The sequence below is a fragment of the Podarcis melisellensis genome (genome assembly GCF_964234715.1).
Source record: "Podarcis melisellensis genome assembly, chromosome: 2".
Lineage (NCBI taxonomy): Eukaryota > Metazoa > Chordata > Lepidosauria > Squamata > Lacertidae > Podarcis > Podarcis melisellensis.
In genome coordinates, this window is record NC_138529.1 from 48559147 (window position 1) to 48583392 (window position 24246).

The 24246-nt window shown below is 41.0% G+C and overlaps 1 protein-coding gene across 1 annotated transcript in view; it reads left to right on the forward strand.

The window, feature by feature from the left end:
- The first annotated feature begins 5007 nt into the window (after positions 1 to 5007).
- The window catches only part of LOC309363116 (interleukin-12 subunit beta-like), a 28932-nt gene continuing 9693 nt past the window's right edge, over positions 5008 to 24246 (forward strand). Inside the window, exons 1-2 of the mRNA XM_081899197.1 lie at positions 5008 to 5095; positions 22273 to 22354. Coding sequence (XP_081755323.1) covers positions 22273 to 22354 — 82 coding nt within the window. The 5' untranslated portion in view covers positions 5008 to 5095. The remainder of the gene's footprint in view (positions 5096 to 22272; positions 22355 to 24246) is intronic.

Sequence of the window (24246 nt, forward strand, 5' to 3'; positions counted from 1 at the left end):
CTGCCTCCATTTCTTCCCCTTCTATTTGCCAGGAGGTGATGGGACCACTGGCCATGATCTTCGTTTTTTTATGTTGAGCTTCAAACCATATTTTGTGCTCTCCTCTTTCACCCTCATTAAAAGGTTCTTTAATTCCTCCTCACTTTCTGCCATCAAGGTTGTATCATCTGCATATCTGAGGTTGTTGATATTTCTTCCGGCAATCTTAATTCCGGCTTGGGATTCATCCAGCCCAGCCTTTCGCATGATGAATTCTGCATATAAGTTAAATAAACAGGGAGACAATATACAGCCTTGTCATACTCTTTATGCTTTGCCTTAACAGAAGGCATTTCCAGCTTCTGAGTGTTTCCCCATTTTGCAGGCTGAGTGTTAGCCACATAATGGAACAGTTGCTTGGGACATGCTAATTGCATTGTGTCTCATCAGTTTTGCAACACTCACACAACTACATTCCAGATACATCAGAGTCATTGATAATGAGCTCTGATGGGAAACTAGGCTTCTCCTTGTCAGAATACCTGGAATGTACATCAGGCCATCCTCCAAGGGTAGATGAGAGAGGAACTAGTATACCTAGTCTGCAAGAAAGGAGCAGGCATGAAGGCACCTTAACAACATCACTTACGTCATCAGGTTTAAATGGATACTTTTCAGTTTGTTCAGCCTGACGATAAGGACAAAATACAGTGATACCTCAGGTTACATACCCTTCAGGTTACATACGCTTCAGGTTACAGACTCCGCTAACCCAAAAATAGTGCTTCAGGTTAAGAACTTTGCTTCAGGTTGAGAACAGAATTTGTGCTCCGGCGGCGTGGCAGCAGAGGGAGGCCCCATTTAGCTAAAGTGGTGCTTCAGGTTAAGTACGGACCTCCGGAACGAATTAAGTACTTAACCCGAGGTACCACTGTATTTGGAGGGGGCTCTCAGACTTGCTCCTTGGATCCATGCACATCTTGACCTCATTAGGTAAGGTTAGGTAAGGTCATGGGGAACTGGACAATGTTTGACAAGAGTTGTCTCCCTTAGCTCACTGCATCACAACCTGCTTGCAGAAGGTCTCAGGTTCAAATGCTGGCACCTCCTCAGAAATAATGGAAAACTACTGCCCGGAAGCTGTACGCCGGCTCCCTCAGCCAATAAAGCGAGATGAGTGCCGCAACCCCAGAGTCGGCCACGACTGGACCTAATGGTCAGGGGTCCCTTTACCTCTGAGTGAACAAAACTAGTCCAGATTTTATTTGGTACTGCATTCCTAGCCCACCTTTCCTCCAAGGAGCTCAAAGTGATTTACATGGTTCTCCTCCTCCCCACTGTTTCTTCACAACGTTCTGGTGAGGTAGGATTAGGCTGAAAGACAATGACTCACCCAAGTTTTTCCACTGAGTGGGGCTTTGAACCCAGGTCTCCCATGTCCTAGTTCAAGACCCTAACCACTACACCAATGGTATAACTGAATATAATACAGCCATTTATTTATTTTTCTTTCTAAAATGGCTATCCCAACCTTTATTGGCAAGCAATCCATGGGCAGGTCAACCTTAAAAACAGTATGACAATATACAATTCACTTCATCTGTCCCTTCCCAAGACAAGCAAGGTAGCCTCAGATACTACATATTTCATCCTCTATTCCCAAAGGCCTGGAAGGTGAAGGTTTTCAGCTGTGTCAGAAATGAGTCAATATTAGTGCTTGCCTGTTGCCAAGAGAAAGCATTTTCTATAGCTGGGTGCCACATCTATTCATGTAAAACACAAACACACACCCCAGGCAAGTACTGCTGGCTGGTGATGGAATTGATCCAGGCTTAGGGGTTTAACTTTCCTTTAAAGAGGTTGCATTTCCCCCAAAAGCGCAGGCTCACAGTTTTGGACTACTTCTGGAGGCTCAGGTCACAGAGGTGGTCAAGAGTGCCCTTTATCAGTTTAGGTGGTTAACCACTTGTATCCTTTTTTAAAATTATTATTTTTTACAAGAGCTGATCTGATCACTGTCATCTATGCTTTTAGAACATCCAGGTTAGACTGCTGTATGGGGCTGCTTTAAGAAGTATTCAGGAGCTTCAGATTGTACAAAAACGCCATGTTGAGAGTTTTAAGTGGAGCTGCAAGGAACATATAGCACCTGTATTTTGCAAATTTCACCTTCCAGTTTGCTTGACCTAACTGACCAGGGACCACGACGCTATCTGAAGGAATGCCTCCTATTTTTATTTTTATTTTTAGCTCAAAGGAGAAATTGGGGATAGGTGGTTTCATAAACTCGCTAACCTTCACATCTTTCACTTCCCCATCCTCTTCATTTACCTGACACAGGAGAGATTACACTCCCTACTGCTGCTAGGTACATTTTTCTTTCACCCACAAGATGCCAGAGTGATGACAGGAAGTATTGCCCTCACTCTGATTTAGCTTAATGATTGACACCACAAAGCCAATTAAATTTGAAGAAAGGAATAAGAAATACTTCCTGCCTCCATGCCGGTATCTTGCACTTAAAGAAAAGGAAAATAATTGCCCCAGGAATATTGCCACCACTGATGAGCTTCAGTCCACCACATTCATTTCACATCCTGCGAAGAATGTCATCAGGTTTTAGAGGGACATTTCTGCACAACCATATATATTGTGAATTCGGAACAGTGGATTAAATTTCCCTGAAATAAAAGTGCTTCCTTACAGGAAGACAACTGACTCCAATCCAATCAAACAAATGAGTAATTATTGTAATGGGTCATGTGAGAAAGCCTTGGGCGCTCTTCTCTCTGCGTGACATAATAGATTTATATGGAGAATGTGATTTCACTTATTGCAATATGCGGGATGTTGTAATGAACCAATGGGGAGTTTTCTTGGCCAACCCCAAGTTATGTGTTCAAAGGTTTCCACTTTCCTGCCACAGGAAATGGAAACTGTCATCTCCACTGCAGGAACATTTTTGCACTACTGGAAGTACATGCAATCTCCTTGAATGATGTTTAATTCCATTGATCTTTATTAAACTTCCTTCAATGACACGCCTTTTTGCTTATGGTGTGTTGACAACAATGCCCAGGTCTGTCTAAGCCCATTTTATGTAATAGAATAGATTAGGAATAGATATTTTTTCTCACATTCTAGATAAAGAAAAGAGGGGAAGGATTCACTTCAATTTCCCAGTGAGAACCCCTGGTATATTTGCGAATGTGCAAGATAGAACTAGAATAAAACCTACAGAGGGCAGCTTTGAGACATTATTGGTGGGGAGCAAGAGGAAAATCTGGATTCTGCCCTCAACAAATATAATTCCTTATTTTCAGGAGGACGCGTGATCTGAGTTGCTAGAACAAAGGCCCATCTAGGGGCAAGAAACTAAATCTGAAATCTTATGCCTACATACCCAAGTATAAGCCTCACTGAGCTTAGTGGGACTTACTTCTGAGTAGACATGTACAGGATTGCATTATAAAGCTACTACAGGGGGAATGGAGAACCTGTGGTCCTCCAGATGTTGCTCCATCATTCCTGGCCTATGACCATTCTGTCTGGGGCTAATGCGAGTTGGAGTTCAATAACATCTAGAGAGCTACAAAGGCTCTTCATTCCTTGTTAGAGACATCTGAATTCCATAGCTAAGTCAGAAGCTCAACTGAAATGAGCTCAGCTAAGAACCAATATATTTATTTACATGTTTGCACTTGAGGAGCCCTTATGGCTATTTACAGATTCATTTAACCTAAAACATCACTTAATAAAATAAAGCCACAGGCAACAGCACAGCTAAGGTAGAACAGTAAAACACAGTATTGCTAAAAATAAAATAAAAATCAAACATCAAATCCAGTAAAACCAAAGCAAAAGAGTAGGATGTGCCATTAAAAAGTGCAAGTGAACAGGGCAGGATTGAGTTCACAAAAGCAACACCAAGTGAACATTTCTGAGGTCAGAACTCTACTACTGCAGACAATCCAGATGTGCCTTCAGCTGCTCCACTACCTGTATGTTCAATTATTTTAATTTATTTATTAAATTTGTATACCACCCTTCATCCAAGGAGCTCAGGGTGATTCTCAGAATAAAAATTCAAAATAAAAACACAAAATACATATTAAAAACAAGAGCAAAAACGAACCAATAATCCCCCCATAACACATTTAAAACGCTATCAAATTATAATCAGCCACAGGCCCGGTTGAAGAGGAACATTTTTGCCTGGTGGCTAAAGGCGTATAATAATGGCACCAGCATTTCACAAATGGGAAACTCACTCAGAAAAGGCCTGTTCTCACGTTGCCACCCTCCAGACCTCTTATGGACCATCTGTAGGTTTCACGCACAAACAGAGCATCCAAATGTGGCTACTGCTTCAGAGAATTCTGTTATGAATTATGTTACAGCAGACAGAGATGAAGCAGTGCGACTACCACTGCTGGAAGGCACGCACAACCTGAGCTTAGCCAAGAGGGTCTATTATTTGCAAGCAAGGCTGATTGCACTTCATAGGAGCAGCTGTAATCAGTTCCAAAAAACCAATCCGGCCTGAGTTCAGCACACACCTACCAGCCACCATTTCACACAGTCCTTTGACAAAGCTGGCAAAAATCAGCCCCTGCATGTTGACAAGGGTTCAAAAGATTGACCTTTAGCCTTTTGATGAAATGACTTACTTTGCCTGCTGCTATACACAGATCTCATTCTGACCAAAGCACAGGCCTGCCCTACCTCGGTTAGCAGTGGCAGCCCCCCAGATATTGCTCAAGAGCCCCCCACCATCGCCCTCTGTTAGAGGGCAGAGGGGTATTATCAATCAACTAATTAATCATTCACTCACATTTTACGTACTTCTCAAGGCAATTTACAAACATACCATGAAACAGTTTTAAAAACACAACATGTTAGATTGAGGTTGAAGTAAGATTCAACTGCTAGTCCAGTAAGCTTTACTACACAGAATGTGAGGAGGCCCCATCTTGTCCTTTACCTCAGTAAGATGTCATGAGCAGCCCTGCCTCTAGGAACACTAGGGAGGAGAGGAGAGAAAGTATCATTGTCTGCCTGTTTAGACCATACGTGTTTATTCCTTGGCAGGACCTGCATCCCTAGTTATCATGAGGTACTAAAAGCTAACTACACTAAATGTTTCCAAAATATTCTGAGGTTTTTTATTTATTTTGAACCTGCCATGTCTGTCAGCTCCTCACTCCATGTTTCTGGAATCTCTTGGTACCCCTTTCTCCCTATGCCAAAAATGGTACCCTAAACTGCTGGTGATAACAATCAAATCTCTCTTACCTGTTGTAACCTTGTCACCGCAGGCCAATTCTTTCAAGCTTCCTTTGAAGCGTAAAATTCCAGCTCAGCCACACCTCTGGTGTATTTTTGCATGCAGTGGCGTTCTTTGAGGTATGAAGAAACTAGCAACTTATAGGAAGGACTCATCTGTGAAATGGGCCTCACCACTGCCAGCATGGCACTCCTATTTTTAAACATTTTCAGGGATGATATTTAGGATGACTGATAATGTATTAGATTTAACTGCCCAGCTGGAAGCAACATGCCTTCTTCACATTCAGAGTTCTTCCAGTCCTTACTGCACCACCACATATTGTCAGGAACAAAGCTGGATCCTACACTCTTCAGGAATGAGTCCCATAACCGATTATGAATGTGGTGGAGACAGGCCAGAGGTCAAATTCCCTAAACCTAGCCAGTCCAAATTGTCTATTCAGGGGCATAAAGTTCAGAGAAGCAGTCCCAAGGAAACAAGCAGGAGAAGATGTGAGTTAGGTGCAGTAGCAGCCTAGCATTAACCTTGTGTGGGACTGCGAAGAGGCCTCAAGCCACATAGAGTGCAGCTGTTCTAGTTGCCATGCCAACCCTCCTAGCACAGGTGTAGTGAGGCAAGCCAGTGAGCAAGCCTTACCTCACAGTTTTCTTCTGACAAAAGTTGCACAATCTTGGAAGAAGCCACCCTATGCTATGTTTAGAAAAAGGGCTGTGCCTTGAAATAGGCACAATGTTTCTCTTGTATCTGCAAGTCTTAACACCACTTTAGATAATAGTATGTGTTAGATCAACACATACAGGCTGCTCTTTAACCATATTTGAATCTCCTTGAAATCACCAGAACTCAATTCTAAATATGGTCAGAGTTTAGATGGCTTGCCACATTCAAATCAATGGCATGAATTCATATAATGTGTTTAGTACTGGGGTGAACATTTTTCATTCGTTTGATAAATTAGTATGAATTTTGCATACCTCATGGCAGAGCTAAAGGGTATATTCCCAGGCTGCAATCATCATGATTACTTACTTCATTGTTTATTTCACTGGATTTACAGCATTTCAAAACTTTCAACTTAATTACAAATTAAAAGATCACTTTCTGTTACTAAATTTCATTTCATTTTTCACACTCTTAATCACCTGGCATTTAAAAGTTGCTGCCTCTGAAGCCTAATTCTAATTTTTGGATGACTACTAAAGCAATAGGATTCTGTGTAACTAAATTAACTGCTGTCATGGAAAACAGTTTGATAAGCAGAAATAATCAAGTGAGGCTTTTCATAGCACAGACATCCATGAACATCTGTAAATCACACTGTTGCACAGTCTGGTAAAAAAAGAAAATTTGGTAACCCTGTGCTGACATTTTACTGGCAGAAAATGGAATCTGAAAGTGTTTAGTTTGCTAGTTCAGGGAACTGTAAAAGACAGACTTCTTATTTAGCTTCTTTAAACTCTCATATATTTCCATGTCATACTAAATCCAAATTCTTATAGTGTATTGGCCTGATGAGGTCAGAATGGAGTTTTTCAGCTTCATGGTTTCCTTCACATTAGAAAAACAAGATCCTTATAACAGCAATGACAACACATGATATGTCCTCAAACATGAGTATAGCTAGTAAAAAGCCCTGCAGAGTGGGTCAGAAATATGTATTTTATGCAAGAATATATGTTTCAGGTTTGTACATCCAGTTTTAAAGTGACTGTCATGATATGGATGAATTAATCTGAGGTAATATTCTTAAAGCTGGTTGACAAGCAACTATTGTCAACTATTGTCACATAGAAATGAGGAGTCCTAATTGGGTTTTTGGTTTCTTTCTGTCCATAACTGCCTTAAAATGTTCGTTGGAAAAGTAATATTGTGGAACTTCCAGTCAAGGCCAAGTTTCACTGCCTGAGACGAGACATCTGGTTATCTAGACTGGTTCCTTCCATCAAAAACATCTCCACTGTTAAATTTGCATAATTAGCGGGGGGGGGGGATGCAAGTAGCAAAAAAGGAAGCTCTCCTTATACAGAACAAAACAGGAACACCATAGAACAAGACACAAAGTTTCATACACATTGTAATACTTCCTCTGGAGGCATTTACAAGTTTCAATACTCCAACCACAGAATCACAAAGCACAAACTTGCCTGCTCAGTGTTGCACAAAACCAAGTTGTGCTAAGGATTCTATGCCTATCATCTACAACACTGGGTTGTATCTAACTCGGACACCCCCAAACTCAGCCCTCCATATGTTTTGGGACTACAATTCCCATCATCCCTGACCACTGGTCCTGTTACCTAGGGATGATGGGAGTTGTAGTCCCAAAACATCTGGATGGCTGAGTTTGGGGGTGCCTGAACTAAGTTATGCTCAGAGGAGACCTATTGAAATTAATGGTTCTAAGTTAGTCATGTCCATTCATTTTAGTGGGTCTACCTTAAATTGCATACCCTCCAACATTTCTCCAATGAAAATATGGACATCCCATTCTATAATGACAATTTTAGTATTTATACCCTACACATCTTACTGGGTTGCCCCAGCCACTTTGGGCAGCTTTCAACATATAAAAAATAATAATTAAACATTAAATAAAATCTTCCCTTTACAGGTTTGCCTTCAGATGGCTCCAGGGTCAGATAACTCCAGACCCCCCCCCCAACATTTCTCCAGTGAAAATAGGGATATCCTACCATACCTCCAACATTCCTCTGATGAAAATGGGGATGTCTTAAGGAAAAGCGGGACATTCCGGGATAGAATCAGAATCAGGGATGCCCCTGGAAAATAGGGATATATCTAAATTTGTCTGGCAGGGGGGAAAGCTGACACAAATTAAATATAAAATTTTGACTGATACAAAAGAAAGAGGTGGTTTTGCCCTGCCAGACCTACAATTGTACTATGAAGTGGTTTGTTTGTGTTGGTTAAGGGAACGGATTTTATTGGAGGATGCACACATTTTAGATCTGGAAGACTACAATATGAAGTTTGTCCGGCATGCATGTCTTTGGTATGGGAAAGCTAAAATATATAAAAATTTCGTGAACCCATGTCATTAGGAGAAAATTGTATAGAGTCTGGGAGAAACATTAAAAATTGTTAAAAAGAAAAACACCCCTATGGTTATCGCCAATCAAAGCAATTAAAATTAAGATAATAATAATAATAATTTATATACTGCCCTATACCTGGGGGTCCCAGGGCGGATAGAGGTTTGGTGACCTATAGGGATTTGCTGGACTTTACAAGGAGCTAACCAGATTGAAACCAATGGCAGAAGTAAGGAATCAAGTTACTGATTGGCTATAGCACCATCAACTATATGATATGTTCAAACTAGAAAAGAAAAATGGTTTTTTTGGACCAAGGCTCACAGTTTGAAAAGAGCTATTACTGAATAAGGAAAAACGATTGTCCAAAATGTACAAATTATTATTGGAATGGGAAACAAACAATGAGATGGTTAAAGCATCAATGACTCGCTGAGCAATGGATATGTGATACACTATAGAATTAAACCTCTGGGAGAAACTTTGGAAAAATGATTTGAAATTCACTGCATGCTACACACTGAAGCAGAACGATATGAAAATGATTCATAGACGGTATTGAACTCCGAGTAGATTGGCTAAGATGTATAATATGGAATTGGACTTGTGCTGGAAATGTAAAGAAATAGAAGGAACCTTTTTTCACATGTGGTGGACATGCAAAGCAGTTAAAGAATATTGGGAAATGATATATAATGAGATGAAAAAAATGTTTGAAATAACTTTTTCCCCCAAACCAGAGGCATTTCTGCTAGGAATTGTTCAGACAGATGTTCCCAGGAATCAGAAAAAAAATTATTTATGTATGTAACAACAGCAGTTCAGATTTTGTTAGCCCAAAAATGGAAAGTGAGAGAGGTCCCTAGTAAGGAGGATTGGCAATTTAAGATGACAGAATATGCAGAGTTAGCAGGTCTAACAAGTAGAATAAGAGAACAAGAAGAACAGGCATTTAAAGAGGCGTGGAAATCTTTCATTGAATATATTGAAAATAATTGTGCACACTTAAAAACGCTGGCAGTATTAAAGTAATTTAACAGTATAACATATTTTGAAGTAATGTAAGAAAGGTAAATTGAATTAGATGGATATATTAAAATATGCAGCAAGTCAAACAAACCTTGGAAGGGGAAGGAGGGAAGTCAATGAATGTTTCATATAATAAAAGATGTTTAATCTGAAGTAAAATTTAATAAAAATTATATATATATAAAGGAAAATAGGGATACTTGGGGGGTCTGGAATCGCTATATAGAACTCGCTGATCTTGATAAGTGATGGCTATCATCTTTTTGAAATTTCATTGAAATATGCAGACAGTGTTTATCTGAGGAATCTTTGATGAAGCCCTTCAGATTATAACATATGTAGCTTTTGGTTTTCATTATTTATTGTCTGCGCTAATTGAAAATAATAATAATATAATAATTTATTATTTATACCCCGCCCATCTGGCTGAATTTCCCCAGCCACTTTGGATGGCTCCCAATCAAATGTTAAAAACAGTACAGCATTAAATATTAAAAACTTCCCTGAACAGGGCTGCCTTCAAGATGTCTTTTAAATATAGCTGCTTATTTCCTTCACATCTGAAGGGAGGGTGTTCCACAGGGTGGGCGCCACTACCAAGAAGGCCCTCTGTCTGGTTCCCTGTAACCTCACTTCTTGCAATGAGGGAACCACCAGAAGGCCCTCGGCGCTGGATCTCAGTTTGTGGGGGGCTGGAGACGCTCCTTCAGGTATACAGGACCGAGGCCATTTAGGGCTTTAAAGGTCAGCACCAACACTTTGAATTGTGCTCGGAAACGTACTGACTAGTTTTGCTGACTAGTAATAGCTCTTTTAAGTCAGAATGAAGGATGAGAGAAGAAACTAAAATGATAGGTAAGGCAAAAGAGCATACGAAAATATGACTCTATTATGAAGGGTGGCTCCAGATGGGGACCTTATGTGGCAAACAGGTCATAAAGATCTGATTTTATTTCCCTGTGAATTTTTGGCACTATATCTCTCACCCCTTCCTGTTTTTTCAGTCATGGATATTTGTTGCTACTCTTCTTCATGCCACCCACATCAGTAGGTGTGCTTTGTTCGTCTGGGCAACTTTCCCAATATTAATTATCATGCATGGGAGTCCACTAACTAGTCCCACTAGCATAAGCCCATGCAAAGACTTCTGCCAGCGCAATGGGGCTTTCTCCCTGAAATTGGCACTTGGGGTTGGGAGAACTCCCCAGAACAGCGCACAGGTAGAAAAGAGGGGGGAATCATAACATCTGACAAGCTGAAAAACGTGCACTGACAGAACACTTACTATAGAACTACATTGAATTCCCTTCCCATGTTTCACAAGAGGCAACCCCCCCCCAACTAGAGCAGGAATTGGGAACCGACTGCCCTCCAGATGTTCTTGAACTATCACTTCTGCCGACTGGTAATGCTGATGAGGGCAATAGTTGAAATCCAAGAACATCTGAAGGGCCAGAGGTTTCCCAACACCATGGGTAAGCAAACTAAGGCCCAGGGGCTGGATCTGACCCAGTCGCCTTCTAAATCTGGCCCGCGGATGGTCTGGGAATCAGCGTGTTTTTATATGAGTAGAATGTGTCCTTTTATTTAAAATGCACCTCTGGGTTATCTGTGGGGCATAGGAATTTGTTCATTCCCCCCATTCAAAATATAGTCCAGCCCCCCACAAGGTCTGAGGAACAGTGGACTGGCCCCCTGTTGAAAAAGTTTGCTGACCCTTGCCCAACACTGTTCTCAAGGTAGTAAACCTTGATGGTCCTTGGCATTTCAGAAGATGCAAATAAAACCAGTGGTACACTGGTGCTCTCTGGGCCAAAGCAACACACCTAGAACTGGAACCATGCCGGGGTGGGGAACCTACAGCCCTTCAAATGTGGTTGAACTCCCATCATCCTCAATACTCAAATGCTGGTAGCTGTAGTCCAGCAACATCTGGAGGGCCACAAATTCCCCAGCCCTGGTATCGGGAAAGTGACAAACCTCAGAAGAATACCAGGTCCTTCAAAAAGTTTTTAAAAACCAGGTTGTAAACTTCATGGAAAAAGCCGAGCGAGAAATGTACCAGCCACCTAACACTTCTAAGCTGAGCATCCAATGGGACGCAAGTGACCACAGCCTACACTCTTGTTACTGGGTAGTCTCAGTATAAGTCAAGGCCCAAAAGGGTAATGAGACTTAATGTCTCTGTCATCCATTTGTGCTCTCTCGACTTCAGGGCAGGCTGAGTCATAAGGAAGAATGGGGAACTTGCAGTCGGGACTCTCAGCCTATGGTCTTTACATGCTCCGCAAATAACAACAGGGCTCCCCAAACATCAAATCTGTGTTATGTTTCAGATGAGAGGTAAAGTTCACTTTCAAGGAGGGACAAATGTCTGCATGAAAGGAAAAGGAGAAGTGAACTGCACCACAAACACACAGACTTGCAGTGTTGCTCTGACTGTTGTTCTTGCCTTTGGTCTGACTCAGTGCAAGGCAGTTTCCTTTGTTTCTTTGCTCAGAGGTAAGTCCTACTGAATCGAACAGGGCTTATTCTCTGGTCAGTGGGGTTAGGATTGTAGCCTAACAATGTGAAACAACCATTTTGCCCTCAACCGTGTCTCCCATTGACCGTATCAAGGATCTTAAAGCTAATCTTGAGACAACAGCACCCTAGCCTCAGCATGCCAGAGGTGGAAATCAAATAATAATAACAATATTTATTTGTTTGTTTGTTTGTTTGTTTGTCTGGGCAGCTTCCAACAAAAGATTAAAAATACAAACAAACATTAAAAACTTCCCTAAACAGGGTTGCCTTCAGGTGTCTTCTAAAAGTCAGAAAGTTGTTTCTTTCCTTGATGTCTGATGGGGGGGTGCGTTCCACAGGGCAGGCACCACCACCAAGAAGGCCCTCTGTCTGGTTTCCTGCAACCTCACTTCTTGCAGTGAGGGAACAGCCAGAAGGCCCTCAGTGCTGGACCTCAGTGTCTGGGCTGAACGATGGGGGTGGAGATGCTCCTTCACGTATACTAGGCAGAGGCCATTTAGGGCTTTAAAGGTCAGCACCAACACTTTGAATTGTGCTCAGAAATGTACTGGGAGCCAATGTAGGTCTTTCAGGACTGGTATTATATGGTCTTGGTGACCACACCCAGTCACCAGTCTAGCTGCTGCATTCTGGATTAATTGTAGTTTCTGGGTCAACTTTTGAAAGCTCCCATATGTAAAGCAAAAAACAAAACAAAACACCTCCCTGCAAGTAGAAACCTGGCCTTTAGGGACCATACTGGATTAGAACTCCCCACCTCATTCCTCTTTAAGCAACCTCAGCGCACAAGCTCCTGCTCAAGTGTAAGGGCACAATAAGGGCAGCTATGTAACTGAGCTATGCACACATAGTAGAGCCAACCATGTGAAACACAATGCCAGGGACTGGGCTTAAAAGTACAGACCTCCTCCCACATAAATACAGCTATGGCCTGCATGCAGGGATGTCAGGTGGCAAGTATGGTGGCAAGGAGCCTGTCCTGCTCAGATTTATCACTGCATTTGCACCCAAACTCCCACTTGGCCAGCCCACAACAGTGGTGGCAAATGGTGGCATAAACAGCAGCATGGTGGTGGTGGTAGATAAGAGGACTGATATGTCATGGGCTGGTTCCTTGCACACACCTATAATGATACTACATCCATAGTCACTAACCATATTGGTTCTGAATCCCCTGTATGATTTCATTAAGGTTTGAAATTCCGGTTGCATCTTTTATAGCAAAAAACCGTACTTGTCTATTGAGAAATGAGTCTGGATGAATTGTGACTGTTTCCACATAAGCTAGTATATGTAGCTGTCAATAGGATTTGTTGTAGAGCAGCAGAGCTGCCCTTCCCACATTAGTATTACTGCAGCTTACATAGTCAAGGCCGGGGCACAGTGGCAGCAAGGTCAAGGGTGTGTGGACACACAGCAGTAGAGCCAATCCAACATTACTACTAGTGCATCTGCCTAGCCCTGACCTCACTACCATTTGGCTTGGTCCCATCCAGGTGAGATGTAAAGACACTGGTGTCAGGAGGATGACTCCAGCCCAACGCACAAGCTTCAAACAGGATTCTGTCTGTGGAACAAAGGTGGTTTTTTAAAAAGAAAACACTCAATTAATTAAGGCTGATTTGTAAGTTCTAACTTCCTTTTTGAAATTAAGCAATATCAAGGAGCAAGGCCATCTTACCCATAGGTGCTAGGGGTGCGGGGCACCTGAGCGCCAGGCTCTCAGGGGCGCCAAGCTGAGAGTCCGGGGCCCGAGAGCTGAGTCCGGGGAAAAGCCCACCTGTCAGTCAGAGCACCACGGTGGGTTCTTCTGCTGCAGGCAGCTCTGCGCCACGAGTTCGGGGGTGACCGAGCCAGCAAGACGCTGAGGTGGCCAGCTGGCTCCGCCCTTCTGTGCACCTGGGACTGGGCAACCTGGGAGGAGGACCGCTGGGCGGATCTTTGCACCCCAGTTCCGCATATGCTTAAGACAGCCCTGTTTTCTGAACTTGCACCAACACCACTGCTGCCGTCTATTGAGATCAAGCAGGCTCATTCACTGTACACTTTTTGGTGCCTGATAAAAACATCCTGGTTTAGACAACCCTACCCAAGTGCTTAGAAAATTGAGGAGATTTTAATCTGTTTTAGCATTTTAACTTTTGTATGGTTTAAAGTATGGTTGTGAATTTTTCATGATTTTCTTGTTTTATCTTTTTGCAAAACACTTTGAAGTGTCACACAATCAAGTGGTATATAAATTTAATGAAATAAATACATAAGTTCAGTGTTTTTTTCTGGGGGGTGGGAATCTAACAGGAGAGGAAACCAAAAAATATTTTTTAAAATGGTTTCTTCTCTAGCACAGTGAATTGTCAGTTCTGTTGCTAGCTCCAATGGCGGCCTCATTTCCTGTGTTGGTGTTTCCTGAGTTTCAGACAGAAGCGAGTGTTTAATGTGTGAAGTAGGAGTTGGAATCTAGCATGGTGATTGGTCAGTTTCGTTGTTACCACCTCCGATGTCAGCTTCATTTCCCCCCCCAGTGATTTTCTTGAGTCAAAACATTTTTTTAAGAAAAAAAAAGCACTGCATAAGTTGATGATGCTCTTGGTGCTTTTTAAGTTTTTATTTGCAAATACAGTAGTACCTCAGGTTACATACACTTCAGGTTACAAACTCCGCTAACCCAGAAATAGTACCTCGGGTTAATATCTTTGCTTCAGGATGAGAACAGAAATCGCATGGCGGCAGCGCAGCAGCATTGGGAGGCCCCATTAGCTAAAGCAGTGCTTCAGGTTAAGAACAGTTTCAAGTTAAGAATGGACCTCTGGAACGAATTAAGTACGTAACCAGAAGTACCACTGTAAGCTAAATTGCATAAGGGCCTGTAGTTTGAGGGCAACAAAATGGGCCCCATTTGTGTGACTTTGTAAGTCTGAACTTTGGCACCAATGAAATCAACATATGTTATTTATTTGTTTTAATCTTTAACCCAAACATGCATTCAGAAATACAGATGTGAATGTATCAAAGATTTCAACATTATTAGGAGTGGTAATACATTTTTGGAGAAATGAAAAATCAGAAGAGAGAAAAACAGTAGGCAAAGGAAGATTTCATAAGCATCTCTACCCTTTTTTGAAATGAATCAGCATTTCAAGAAAACTAATTTAACAATCATGAAGCTACTTTTGAACTATTTAGTTAGCATGGTGAACTAAATAAAGAGTAGTTAAGAGAAAATGTGAGGATAACCTTCATTAGGACACTAAATAATCCAGATCGCAACTTGGATTACAGAAAAAAATTTCCAAACAGGAAAGGATCAGAGTAAGTTATCTATAGAGCTCTAATCTTAAAAGTTACTAGGTGGCAAAAGAGGGGCCAAACCAACAGGCAAATATCTGAGAGGGAACTCACTGTCTTCTGCCAGAGCTGTTCCATGAAGCCATCTTTTTCACTCTCCCGAAAGCTCCAAATTGTTCATCTAGGAAGAACACTAAGCCATTACTAAGAAATCTTATGTAATGGAGAGAGGCAACTATGAATATTCTTGCAGAATGTACCATTTTCAGTTCCTATGAAAATTCTGGGACAATAAGAAACCCTGAGTATCTTTAGTAATATATCAAATTCCCGCTAAAACAAAACAGCTGGCAAGATACTCTTTATGACAATACCTTGGCCTTCTTTAGATCAGAGGTGAGAGACAAAGTAAGAGCATGAGATACCAAACCCAATGATTTAGGAAGTGCAGGAATGCTTCCGGTGGGATGTCTGCAAGTGGTAGCCAGCAGAAGGCCCTGAAATGGGGCAATATGTAGGTATAGAAGGAGTGAGCCAGTCCAGGATCTGTTGGATCCCAAAGCGATCTCACTGCCATCGTGTGACAGCAAAGTGGACTTACTAGCACAATGACCTGGAGGCACTGCTGCTCCATTAAGCCCCATTTGTGGAGGGGAAGGTAATGGAATGGAAGGTTTGGAATGCCTAAGGCAGGGGTCAGCAAACTTTTTCAGCAAGGGGCTGCTCCACTGTCCCTCAGACCTTGTGGGGGGGCCAGACTGTATTTGGTAAAAAAATATGAATGAGTTCCTATGCCCCACAAATAACCCAGAGATGCATTTTAAATTAAAGCACACATTCTACTCATGTAAAAACACGCTGATTCCCGGAGCATCTGCGGACCGGATTTAGAAGGCGATTGGGCTGGATCCAGCCCCCAGGTCTTAGTTTGCCTACCCATGGCCTAAGGTCTTTAACGTGAATACTTCTGCATGTTGAATCTGTGGCTGAACAACAGCAGATGGTTGAGACATCCCTAGGACAGAAGAACATGGAAAACCACCACAACCACTTTCCTCACTCTTGCTGTACAGATTTAGGGTCAAGAATGGGCATGATAAGCTGGAGGTTTGCTTTTGATGAGGGAGTGGAAGCCTGCCACACACCAATCCCCTCTCCAGGGCAAGAAACTAGAGGTGTCACCAGAATCTGAGCCAAGCAAATACCCCTTCTCAGCAAGGTAGAAAGCAAGCCTATTACGTGAAGCAGTGCTTGATTTACCTAATTCTGATCACACTTCCATCCTCCGCCATTTGCGGAGAGGATGTTCCCTGAGAGGAAAATAACCTGGTGAGGGGCAAGAACACCCCCCGCCGCAAAGATGAGAGGGTCCTTTTACCATCACTCCTCCAGCTGTTTTCAAAGATGCCACCAGTGTAGTAGAATTCAGGTTGCATAGATAGAGAATCCCAAGTTACAGTCAGATCTTTTTCTGGAGAAACTTGATTGTATGGTGGATTACTGAAAAATACTTCCTGTTAGCAGCAGAATTTATTGCATACACACACACACATACATACATACATACAAGCCACACTTCTTTCCTCCAACTTGCTTAAAATCAGATATTAGTTAAAATCAGACATCGGTTAAAATCAGACATCCAGTTGTTGTCATGGACACTCAACAACTTGCATCATCATAATTTATTCCTTATATGCCACCCTTCTGAATAGGTTGCTCCAGCCACTCGGGGCGACTGCCAACAATTTATAAAACCACAGTAAAACATCAAACATTAAAAACCTCACTATACAGGGCTGCCTTCAGAGGTTTTCTAAAAGTCAGACACTGTCCTGTTCTGTTTGGACCAGTTTTGCTTATTTTATAGTGGTTTTAACTTATTTTATATGATATTGTGGTAACCCATTCAGGGACCTTGTGGTAAAGAGTGGGCAAGATATCATATACAGCAGTACCTTGAGTTACAAACGCCTCAGGTTACAAATGCTTCAGGTTACAAACTCCGCTAACCTGGAAGAGTTACCTCAAGTTGAGAACTTTGCCCCAGGATGAGAATGGAAATCGTGTGCCAGCGGCAGCAAGAGGCCCCATTAGCAAAATCATGCCTCTAGTTAAGAACAGTTTCAGGTTAAGAACGGACCTCCGGACTGAATTAAGTTCATAACTTGAGGTACCACTGTAAACAGTTTCCTCAGTTTCATGTACTCCTGTGAATCTAGGAAGCTTCTGAATCACCCCCCCAAAATATACTTCCTGCCTCACACTTAGGTCTTGATCCATGTTGTGAAGGTGCTTTCACCATGTATATAACAGCATCCTTGTAAAACTGCCAAACAGAGACTCTTATTCTTATTATTAGAATTTATATAGTGCCCTATACCCGCAGGTCTCAGGGCGGTTCACAAGATAAAATTACAATATAAAAACATAAGTATGCTTCTTTTGTTCCTTATTACAGTAGTTGTCACAGCTAATAATGTTGGATTTTTTTTTTTAAATTTTGCTTAACTATGAAATAGTTCCATTTCCTCCTTCAGCCAGAAACTTCTCTTTCTATCTCTTTATCCAGTCTTAGTATTATTAACACAGTTCAGAACTCCAGGAGAGCTAATATAATTTCCCAATGAGCGTCATTATTTTTAGTCGAAAAGGGGACAGCTGACAAATTTTCCTAATTGTGGGAGGCTGGTGTAACAAAGCTTGCATGGTTTGTAAAACAGTTCTTAATGCTATTGAAATGTGAAGCCAGTTATGCTTTGACTAGGTTAGACAATGTCATAAGGAAGCAGGATAAAATTGAGGTTTTGTCTGCTGTCCTCCAAATTTCCCTCTAAAAATTTGTGATGTCACAGTGGAAAACTAGCCTCTCACATGGAGATCTTAATAAGACCTATGCTTTCATATATGGGTGGAAAATCCACCCTATGGATCACAACAAACTTTCTAAGAATCCAGGAAGTTCCGCTCTCAGAAAGAAGCCGAAGGATATATGAGGCTGACTCTGAATTCATCTACAAGTAGGAAATGCATTGTTATGTGCTGTAATAACAACCAGAACAAAGCCTATATATGTATATATGAGGTCATAATCCACAAATTGCGTAAGCTTCCCCTCAGTCTTTTTTTTTTATTGGAGCTTTTTCATAATACATTACAATAAAAAGCAAACCAATCTAAATGAAAACAGAAAGAGAAAAAGGAAAAGGCAAATGCCAAGTCCACTCTCAAAAGTAGCTCTTAACTCTTGTCTCACACAGGAAGTGGGGACCCTCCCAGCTCTCACCTGAGAGTTCTCCTTTATTCTCTCATCCTACCACCCTGGGAGATCTGTTCTTCCTTGCCTCTCACTCAGGGTCCTTCACCAACCAACCATTACCTTCATGTGTGTATAGTACCAATAGTGATTTAGAGTAGAGGATACTAAAAATGACAAAAAGAAAAGAAAAGAAGAAGAAGAAGAAGAAGAAGAAGAAGAAGAAGAAGAAGAAGAAAGAGGAGGATAAAAATAATGAATGAATGAGAGAAGAAAAGAGAAAAAGAAGAAAGAGAACTAAAAGGCCTTCCAATTCTCTGTCAGTCAGCTGCATACAAAAAATATATTCAAAGTATTCATTCCAGGATGACATCCAACTGTTCCTCCTTCCACTAAGCAATATTTTCTCTATCTTCAGACCCAAACATCTCAAATTCATTCATTTTCCCTTCCACACAAAGACAGGGGCTGCCAGGCCATGGAACATCCCTGAATGGTGTCTGTCCATTAAACTTTTATTAGTTTAATGTTAAGTAAATGTCCAGTGCACTTCCAACGCCATAAATCTTATTTCAGCAGAGAATTTCGTGCAGCGGTTGAAGAAGGCAGGAGAGTCAGTACCTTTCAATGAAGAATCCTGGAGCAAGCACTTTGGAACTCAGGAAAAAACTTTATTTACAAAAGAAAAAACCCTGGCGATAAAGCACACATGCTTTTATCTCCGGTATAAAGAAACTTTACTCTAAACTTAACTCATATCAGCAAACACGCCCATGGCCACAAACCGAGTCTGCGGGTGAACTGACTATTTATACAAACTAACTCAAATTCCTGGATGCGACTTGTTACCTCTTAACCCTTTAGTACCAACAGTGTCCTGGTGGGATTTCCCCATCAGATCTGAATCAATGGGGGCACACTCTCACCAGGATTGACCCTGATGGAGATATCAGCCAGCAACCAGGTTGACTGGACACATGCCCAATGCCTATGCAAAATGCAATCTACACCTGTAGTTATGGCCAGTGCTTTTTTCTAAAAAAAATGTTTAGGGGCACTCTCATTTTCCTACTCATATTGAAATACTGCCCTTCAATGAGGCCAAACTTAGATTAAAAAAAGTCTAGGGATATGCGTACCCCTGCATCCCCCAGAAAAAAGCACTGGTTGTGGCCATTTCAATTCCAAGTAGGCTTCATGTCTTTCTTACCAAATTTACACCCCCTTGGGGATCACTGGCTTGCTGTGCTATGACCCATGATGTAACTCTTTAAAAATAATAATCTTATTTCATGATTAAATCTTTACTTCCCTGTTCCTCTCAGGTCATATTGTTGCACATTATCAGCTATTTATGGCTGAAGTAAACCATTATTTTCCTCATTATGTGTAGCCACAAGACAGTGATTCACCAGTAGTCCAGCCAGGACTGAGACAAAATATGTTGCTGCTGAAAGTGAAAGCACTCCCCTGTTCCCCCAATTCCATGTACAGAAGTCAACTGGACTGCTAGCGGAACTATAGTTCACTTGTAATGGGACAGGAGGTAGCAGGAGAACTTGAAGGATGTAGGGCAGCCTACATGGCACACACAGAGAGCTCTCTCCAGCTGCTTGCTTCTGCTCCCACACCCAGGACCTGCTACCTGAGGCACATACGTCACTCTACCTAATGGAAGGGTTGGTCTGATGAATCATGTGCCCACTTACCTCAAGGGCAATGCCAATATGTAGGGAGGTGGGTGGCGTTATCAATCCCTGGCATTTGCAGGTAAGGCGGGGAAAGACTCCTATTCCTATAAGTCAGCACAGAGAACCAGATATGGCCAGGAAAGTTCAAGCTATGCTTTTCCCATGCAAAGGTTTTGCCATCTGTGCTTATACAAGTTGTATTCAAATTATCAGTGCTAAATATAGTGCCACATCAACATTTAGTCATTCACATTGTTCTTCAGAAATTAACATGTTACATACTTTTAATGTTTTCACATTATCCTAGATACAATAGATAATTTCTGATTGCAAAAGGGGAAAAAAGATTTGCAAATGACATAATGTATTCTATATTTGAGTTTTATTTCCTCTTGCTTTTATCCTGAGCCAGAAAATTCCTTATCTATTGCATAGTAGTATATTCACTGTTTTCCATTTCTCTTATTCATAATATATTCTGGATTTCCAATGAGGTCACGTCACGCTAATGTTTCTTCTGATTGTGTTTTTGAAGTCTGCAAGAGAATGAAGTAGGAAAGGAATTTCCTGTGCACAGCATAAATGTCCATCAAATAATCCAATTTCCTCTTCAGTGATTACTTGTGAGTCCCAACTTTTACTCTGTGGTTTCTTCAGCAATTAAATTGTATTGCTTCTAAAACAGGAAGTGAGTCCACGTGTTTGTTTTTATGTGGCACTGTGGTTAAGCAAGGTATCTGGTTTCGGGATTTAAACATATAAAAGGCAAGCAACCCTTGGCTTCATTCATAGATTTGGATTCACAGTAGCCACACACCATTTCATGACAGCTGGTTACAGTTGAAAAGGTAAGGGTGCATTTTGTTTTTCTTGCACTTTATGACTCTGTATTAACAGGTACATCCAAGGTGATGCTGGTAGTGTAAAATATTGCAAAAGTAATAGGACAACCCTAAGGATATTGGTCCAGGAGGTATCCAAAATGTTTAAAACTAATACATTTTTCTCTGTGTATCTATTAAAACTGTCAGTGATAGCCTTATGATTTAAATACATCAGGGAAGTATAGAAGTGATCCAGAATCACTTCAGGTCTGCTGCACTGTTACAGTGAAGCACATTTGCGAAGCAGTTTGTGGCTCACGTTCCTTAACATTTTGTAACTTCAAGAAGGCACACTCAGGTAATCTGACAGGCTATTTATCTATGTAAATAAGTGGCTAACAAAACAGATAAAAGCTTAATATTATTTTGTTGGAGATGCTTTCACTTATGCCACATACGCTCTTCCATAATGGTTAGTTATATATATTATTAAACTTTGTTATATAAAAAGAGCACTGTGTGGAGGGAGAGGAGAGGGGAGATTGTTCCATCTGGTAGTAAGTAAAAATGCTTACACTGATGAAATGATTATGTTAGTGTGATTGTGAATTCCATGCTATGTGTTTGGCTAATATAGAAGTCTCTATGTGCAGTCTATAAACACTTGAATGTAAGCTGATGGGCACCCTAATCCAGCAGCATCCTAAACGGAATTGGTTTGTCCATTGTCTTGGAAATTTCCTAAATAGTCTTTTAAAACACGTCTTCATTAATCAATATTTTTTTTCTATTTATATTTTCAGATGCTGCTTAAAATGCAACTTTTTAAAAGCTTTATTTTAAAGCACTTATTCAAAGTACTGTTTGCAGAACTGAACAAGAAGTAATTTTTATGATAAATTGGATAAAATACTATTTAGCACATCAGTGTATTTTATGCAGATCATCCCGTTTTAGACCGAATTTTATCCTAAGCCTACATCTAGTGCATTTTTGTGCATAAATTCATTTACACTATGCTGATCACCCAGACATCTTGTTTTAGACTGAATTTTAGCCTGTGTCTAGTGCATTTTTGTGTATTCATTTACACTTGTGTTCCAATATAAGTAGGCACTTCAGTCCTTCAGCATTACATTAAAAAAGGGTATTCTGCTCAGTTGAGTCAGCCAATGAAGTTGAGGGAATGCCTCAAATACCGGTAAATAAAGCCATGAATTTTCACAAGCCATAGTTTACAAATATCTAGGCCACTTGTGTCGCATCCTTTACAAATGCGATAACCAGTCATTCATTACTCCTTTCCTTATATAACTTTTTATGTTCCTTTCATTCACAGATGGCATGCCTTTTGCTCATTCTAATTTCTGTCCTGGGCCTGATTATTCATTCAGAAGGAAAAACAGAAGAAATAAACAATAGTGAGTAATCTGTATCGGCAAGCTGAACTAGCATTTTTGAACTGTATAACCAGAATCCAAGGCACCGTGGCGTGTTCTGGATTTGCATCGTGGCTTATCAGCTGCAGCAGACAGTGATTAAAGATTGGAAGACCTCTGGAAAGAGGCTTCAGAGATTGCCCTTGGGAAGTGTAAAACAAGCTGATTCATCAGCCCCAGACCACAACACAGCTATCCATCTGATTACTCACTTCTCCAGGTTTTATCGTGCAGTTTCCGTTCAAAAATATGTGTAAAAAATTATGGGGGAAATGTGTTCAGAAAGCGTATTTCATGGAGAACTACACTGAAAAGCAAAGGGGGAAATGTTTTAGGGGGAGAATGTATGTAAAATTTGTACAGAATGCATACAATTTATATGCATTTTTTAGTCCACACAAAAATGGGGCAAAACTGGTCCATAATGTGGAAATGAAATAGACTGACCCTTCTCTCCATACATATACTAACCCTAACCAAAAGTAAAGGTAAAGGTAAAGGGACCCCTGAACATTAGGTCCAGTCGTGACCGACTCTGGGGTTGCGGCGCTCATCTCGCTTTATTGGTCGAGGGAGCCGGCGTACAGCTTCCGGGTCATGTGGCCAGCATGACTAAGCCGCTTCTGGCGAACCAGAGCAGCACACGGAAATGTCGTTTACCTTAACTAAATACTAGGAGTACAGTTGCTGATCTTCTACAAAACTATATGAGACAGCCCTGGAAGTTTCTGCAAGTATCATGTAAGAGCTGACATCAAAACTACTCAATTCTCTATTCACAGTTCTCTGTGAAACCAAAAGTGCCAGTCCATTTCAATCAGAGAACAGAAAGGCTCATAGTGGACTCTATACAAGCAGCAAACCACAGAGAGTCTGAGTAGCCAGTTCACACACAAAATGAAAGGAGGGGGAAACCTGAACAAGATATCAAGGGTATAATAAACATTTGTTCATGTTTATTCATCCTGCAAAATAGACAACTTGGTTTCTAGAAGTATTATTTTATTATTTATTAAATTTGTATACTGCCCTATACCTGTAGATCTCAGGGCAGTATACAAATGAAAGGCCAGTTTTGAAAAGCTTTTGAAAAGTTTGCCAGTGAAGTAAAGAGCAGAATAATTTTAAGTGTTTATCATAATCGTAAAAAGTCTAGTGCATTGTAATGAAGCATGTTTGAATCCATATCGTTTCCCAGAGAAATGAAACCTAAAATGTCATTCACTGTAATCTATACTTCCAGATACTTATCTTCTAAGGTAATATGAATTCCCATAATTAGGAAAAATCAGTGTTGGGAACCCATGTTTGCTCAAGTAACATGTAGTTCTGATCTGCACCAAGTAGTAAGATGATTTTTACCACACATCAGCTTGCAATCCGTAGCAATATGGTGTAGCAGAATGGATGAAAAATAAACTTGGTCTGTCTGTGAAGTGCACCTTGACTCCTTGCTTGCTACAGCAGGTAGATGAGGAGGATTGATGAAATAAATGAAGAAAAGTAGTGGCTGTCTCCTCTCCTGACTGGGAGACAAATTTAAATATGTAAGAGGGGATTTCTGGGTTGCAACTTGGGAATGTACACAGCATCAAGGTACCATGGCTGCCTTTTCCCAGGAGCCAAGGTGTATAGTGGCAAAGAAGAGTGGAAACTCATCCTGTTTTATTCTCCAGACATACAGCAGTAGTTTCCTCTCACAGAATGAACGCCATTGCAGTGGAGGATTCTACAGCTAAGTGTCTGTGAAAGTAATTTACAGTACTTGTGTTTTGTAAAGACAATATGTGCAAACAAACCATGGAATTTGAATTGTATGCCACAAAGGGGGTGAGTATTCAGATGGACATTTTCCAAGCTTCAGTACTTAGTAA